This window comes from Dipodomys ordii, unplaced genomic scaffold, assembly GCF_000151885.1.
Source record: "Dipodomys ordii isolate 6190 unplaced genomic scaffold, Dord_2.0 Scaffold106, whole genome shotgun sequence".
Classification (NCBI taxonomy): Eukaryota; Metazoa; Chordata; class Mammalia; order Rodentia; family Heteromyidae; genus Dipodomys; species Dipodomys ordii.
Window position 1 is genome coordinate 8,265,774 of NW_012267322.1, and position 5,665 is coordinate 8,271,438.

The following is a 5,665-nucleotide window of genomic DNA, read 5'->3' on the forward strand; positions in this document are numbered from 1 at the left end:
GGGTTTGATTCTTCAGCACCACATAAGCAGAAAAAGCCAGACGTGGTACTGTGGCTCAAGTGGTAGAGCACTAGCCTTGAGCTGAAGAGCTGAGGGACAGTGCCCAGTCTCGGAGTTCAGGCACCACGACCAAAAAAAAAAAAAAAAGACCTAATCCAAGAGGCCTGGTTTTGCAGGGCTCTGCTGGGGGAGGACCATCTTGGCTGGCTGGGTGAGTGGGTGGGGATCTGGCCTGGCTGAGATGATGGGGCCTGGGAAGGTAGGCTGGGGATGGGGCTTCAGAGGGTGGGGCCATAAAGGGGGCCCTGGACAGCTCTGGACTCCACCTGACAAAGCAGCTGGGTGGCCTTGGGATAGTTACTTGCTCTCTCCAAGCTTCCGGATCTCAGCATAAATGGAAGGATAATGTGCAATAAACATTAACTGCTTTGGCAGTCAAGTCCTCAACCCCCATAGAGCGGAGCCTGGGAGAGTGGACTTGGCCTGGTTATTTATTCAGTGTTGGGGGGGGCGTGTTGGTGTGGCATTTCCCCTCTTCCCTGTTCAAAGGGAAACTGGATGAGGCCAGAGGAAACAGCATCCTCAAATGCCTCCCATGGTAAGGCAGTGGTGTGCAGGAAGGAGATGGGTGAAGAGCAAGGCTAGAGGGGCTGGTAGGGACTGTGGTACAGGTGCACAGGTGCTGAGGGGCAGCCTCACTCTGCTGGGCAACTGTGGCCACCTTTGAGCAGGACCCACCCAGGGCAGCCAGAGGTGCTGACATGGGAGGAGAGGGAAACCCACATTTTGATGTGAAAACTTCCCATGACTAATATTAGCAATGCATTAAAGATTTCTCTAGAGCATCACGTGAGCCAGAGCTAATGCTTCTGTTGGCAGAAGCTGCAGCAGATCACGGGTGATTTTGGCTGAAGGTGAAGGGAGCTATGGGGGGGGGGGAAGGGCAGAATACATTCCAGGCCCCCAGGGGTCACCAAGTGCAGCCTTTGAGCTGTCCCTCCCCTCCCAAGGCCCCTCTATTTTGTGCACATAGAGATGGGTGGCTCTCTGCTTGCAGACTTAGCACTATCTCAGTAGAGGTGCCGGGGAGTCTGGGGGCCTGGAGGGCCTGCTCTGTGTCTGGGGTTGGCAGGTCTTAAGAGGTGTCTCTCTGGGCTGCTGTCATGGGAGCCTGGCTCCTAGATCCCCAGGGTTAAAGGGCAACACTTTTGGCCTTTTCCTAGCTAACTTCCTGTTTGGGAGAGAAAACAGAAAGCCCCGTGGCAGGAAATGGTCTCTGCTGAGGACACAGGCACTGGCTCCTGGGGAGAGCGCCCTCCAGGGGGATCCGCAAGGCTGTCTGGCTCCCTCCCGCACCCAGGAGGGGGCCATGGCAGCAAACCCCCTCCACTGGCATAGGGACCTGCTTATTGGCTCCCAGCTGGGCTCCGTGGAGAACTGTCACCCGCCCACCTTGGTAGGAAGCCCCCTTATCAACAGACTCTGTCCTGGGTGCCAGGCTGAGACCCAGCCTTTCCTTGTATATACCCAGGGCTCAGGGAACTCACTATTGCTGCCTGTGAATAATTCTCACAATGCCTGCTCCTGCAGGATGGGGCTGAGTTCAAATTCAACTCACAGGCCTCACCAGGAGGGCAGCTGCCCCTAATGCTACCTCAATGGTCAAAGACTCAAGTGCCAGCTCCTGTTTCTAATTGAGACTCCTCCCCTTCCACCTCAACTCAGTATAAAGCAGCTGGGTGCAGATGGCTTAGAAATTAAACATTCAAGGTAAATCCACCACCTATACCTTACTACCCAGAGCAAGACTGAGGGAAAGCTGAGAGGATTTATTTAGTATTTATTACCCACTCTACTAGGAAACATCTTAGATGGAGAAACTGAGGGTCAGAGAAGGCAAGTAACCTCCTTGAGGTTGCACAGCCAGTAAGAGGCTAAGGAAAGATTTGAGTCCATCAGATGCTCGACCAGAAGTATTCTCTTGTCCGCATTAGATGCATACCACACCTCCTCCTCCTTGGACAGGGGCTCGATGCCAGACCCCCCAAGCTCTGATGGTAGTCCATTCACTCATTCCCTCACTCATTCAATGACACTTGATCCTGTCTCAGGCTGATGCTGGCTCCTCACCCCCACTCCATATCTGCCACACTTTCAGGACTCTGCTCTGAGAAAGTGAACTCCATTTATTACAAAACACTGGGTTTATCACATCGTATTGTGAACAACTGCCGCTGGACCGCCAAGACCTAGAGAGGCAGCAGCCTGGCTTGGGGCCCCACGACGCTCCTTTGGCCTGCCCCACCTCTGCATGAGGTGCTGGTCGAGCCCACCTGTACTGGGAGCCAGGCCGTCCTATGTCCACAGGACCAAATGGGTGTGAGTCCTGGGTACACATACATATATGATCAAACAGGCCTCCCTGCCAGGCCCGGCTGTCATCCTCCTGGGCGAAGCAAGAGGCCTGTGGCTGGGGCAGGGTCTGGACACCCATCCTGCCCAGGCAGCTCTGTCAGTTGGAGTGGCTTCAGGCCAATCCACCCAGCCCTGGAGGTTCTAGGCCACCTGGATCTGCAGGTCCTCGTCCTCATCCAGGTCACTGGCTCCGTCCCCGGCCTCCTCGGTGCCAAAGCGGGCACTGCGCATCTTCCCAAAGAGGGGGGCATTCTGCTGCTGCCTGCGGAGCCTGTGGGGTGGGAGTGATGAGAGGTCAGGGCAGGAGTTTGGCCCTGCTGCTTGCTGACAATGTGGCTGCAGCTGCGCTGACAGCGGCTGCACCCTCCTTCGTGGATGCCCGTGCCAGGCACTATGAGGTACCTCCATTTGCAGCTGGGGGCTTAGAGAGGGGATCCAGCTGGCTCAATGTCAGAGGGAGCAGATTTGGGTCATCTAGAGCCCTTCTATCCTGAATAAAATTCCTGAGGTCGAAATGTACTAGGCCAACTCAGCCCCTGGCAGAAGAGCTGGTGCAGGAAATGACCCCCCACTCCCACCCCGGCAAAGCGGCCGCCTGGCTGGCCAGCCAGCGTATCTTACTGGAAGGCATGAATTATTAACACAGTACAGAGGAGGCTCCATTACGGCGAGGTGATTTAGTGAGTCGTCCCAGACATTAAAACAGGAAAAGTGGCGAACTGAACACAGACAGCGGTGCTGGGGATCCCGCTGTCCCGGCTGCCCCACACATGCATGTCTGCAGCCAAACAGGACGCTGTGGCTCATTTCCAAAGTTTCGGGCTCTGAGGACTGTGACCTAGGCTAAGTGGCCTTGCAAGGGGTGGGTGCCCGCTGGACTTGGAATCCCAAGTCAGGTGCCACCTAACTTGGAATCGCTCCAGGCAACTGGGGAAACTGAGGCTCAGAGCCTGTCCTTTTAGACACAAGACCTTAGCACACAGCAGCACTGGGTGAGTTTGGGTTCCACCTGGCCCCCATCTGGGAGCAGCATTTCCTCCCTGCTAGTCCCCTAGGAAAAAAGATCCCTCTTTCCTTTCCTTTTGTCTTTCTAGACAGGCCCACTGCTTCTGGCAGGGCACAGAACCCATGCCTAAGCCCCTCCCCTGGTCGGCAATGAGGCTGGCAAGAGTAGTGACTCAGTACTTACCTGCAGGTGCTTTTAGGAGCATGGATCAGCTGGTTTAATTCTCATAGGAGGTAAGAACCACCATCAAGCCAATCAAGCCGCGTAGTGGTGGCTCACACCTAGAAATCCTAGCTACTCAGGAGTTTAAGGCTAACCCAGATAAGACAGAAAAAGTCCTAGGATCTTTCTCCAAACTAACTAGCAAAAAGCTGGGATGGGGGTGTGGCTCACATGGTAGAGTACCAGCTGAGAATACAGACTATCCAAGAAATTTTTTTTTTTTGGGTCCAGTCGTGGGGCCTGAACTCTGGGCCTGGGCGCTGTCCCTCAGCTCTTCAGCTCAAGGCTAACGCTCTACCACTTGAGCCACAGCGCCAATTCCGGCTTTTTGCTTATGTGGTGCTGAGGAATTGAACCCAGGGCCTCATGCATGCAAGGCAAATGCTCTACCACTGAGTCACCTTCCCAGCTCCCTATCCAAGAAATTTAAAAATGAAAATAAAATACAGGGCTGGGAATGTCACTTAGTGGTAGAGTGCTTGCCTAGCATGCATGAAGCCCTGGGTTCAATTCCTCAGTACCACATAAACAGAATAAGCCAGAAGTGGCGCTGTGGCTCAAGCTCAGGGACAGGGCCCAGGCCCTGAGTTCAAGCCCCAGGACTGGCAAAAAATAAAATAAAATACAGAACCACATCAATCCCATTTTCCAGATGGGAAACCAAGCAGACCCAGTGATACAAAGCATTCCAAGACTACCCAGCCTCCCTGCTCTCCCAACCTGAACTCAGGTCCCTCGTCTGAGGGTAAGGACACAGTGCTGTGGCCACCTCCCCCAGGCTTCTAGGCTGAAGAGGACACTTGGATCTGAATGTCTGTGACATTTCCTGGCTCAGGAGAAGTGCAGGGTCCAGGCTAACTCATAAAGGAGGGGGCAATGGGGCGGGATGGGAAGAGGAAGGGAGTGGTGAAGTGGGCTGATCATTCACCCTCAGACCTCCAGGGGCGATCGGCCTTCAAAGCAGGAGCCCTCTGCCTCTCCCTGATCTCCCCGCAACCCTTCACATCCCTGCTGTTCTGCGATATCTGAGGCCCTGTGGCCCTGGGGCTGCCTATTCTTGTTGGTGACTCCCAGCCCTGCTGGCCCCGCCTCCGGCAGTCTTGGCCTTGGCAGAAACCTCCTTGGCAGCCCTTCCTGACCTCACTCCACCCAGGGTCCCCAGCTGGGCTCGCTTCCTGCATGCAGCCCCTCCTGGTTTCCTGGCTGTGACCCTTCCTGCCTGGAGGGGGACAGGATTCTGGCTCCCCAGATCTCTTCCTTCTGGACCATCCCCTCTGGCCCTCTTGGGGGCTCCAGCCCTGACCATGTTTTCCGCCCAGGGTCTGGGCTTGCCCTGGGCCCTGTGGGGGGGGGGTCCCCTCTCCTGCTGGCTTGCCTGCCACGGCCTACCTGGACTGTAGGTGCTCCAGCTGCACCTGCAGGTTCTCGCTCTGCTCCGTCTGCTCATCTAAGGATCGCTGCAGCTTCCGGGCCTGGTTGTGAGCTTCATCCAGCTGTGAGTGAGTAAGGGTCAAGTTCATGACAGTCACCAAGGTCCAGTCATCCACTGGGTCCGGTCCATCCCTGCTGCCCTCCCCTCCTCCCTCTCCTGACATCCCCCTGCCTTCCCCACCTGGCAGCCCAGAGGGACAACTACCCAGCCCTCAGCACATACCAAGCTACTACAAACCCTCACTACATATCCATTTGCACATCCATCGTCCAGCCACCACTTCTGGCAGTCCTCCCTCCCTCTCTGGCCCATCCAGGAGTCCTCACTCACCCTCACCCACTCATTCACCTTGTATCTTTCCTTCCCACCCACCTGCTGCCCACCTGCTCTCTGCCCTGGGTACTCACCTCATCCTCGGCCTGGGCCAGTTCTTTCTTGAGCTCCTCCACGCGCAGCCGCAGCTTCTTCACCTCAGCCTCGTGCTGCTCCACACGCCGATTGGCATGGGTCAGCTCTGCCACCTTTTCCTGGACCTGCTTCTTCAGCTTGCCATGTACGTGCTTCAGGTCGGCCAGTTCCTACGGAGAGGT

The 5,665-nt window shown here is 55.9% G+C and overlaps 1 protein-coding gene across 1 annotated transcript in view; it reads right to left on the reverse strand.

The window, feature by feature from the left end:
- Positions 1-1,827: 1,827 nt before the first annotated feature.
- The window catches only part of Ccdc102a (coiled-coil domain containing 102A), an 11,754-nt gene continuing 7,916 nt past the window's right edge, over positions 1,828-5,665 (reverse strand). The window contains exons 7-9 of the mRNA XM_013027896.1: positions 5,483-5,653; positions 5,033-5,136; positions 1,828-2,686 (exon numbers count right to left, since the gene is read on the reverse strand). Coding sequence (XP_012883350.1) covers positions 2,557-2,686; positions 5,033-5,136; positions 5,483-5,653 — 405 coding nt within the window. The 3' untranslated portion in view covers positions 1,828-2,556. The remainder of the gene's footprint in view (positions 2,687-5,032; positions 5,137-5,482; positions 5,654-5,665) is intronic.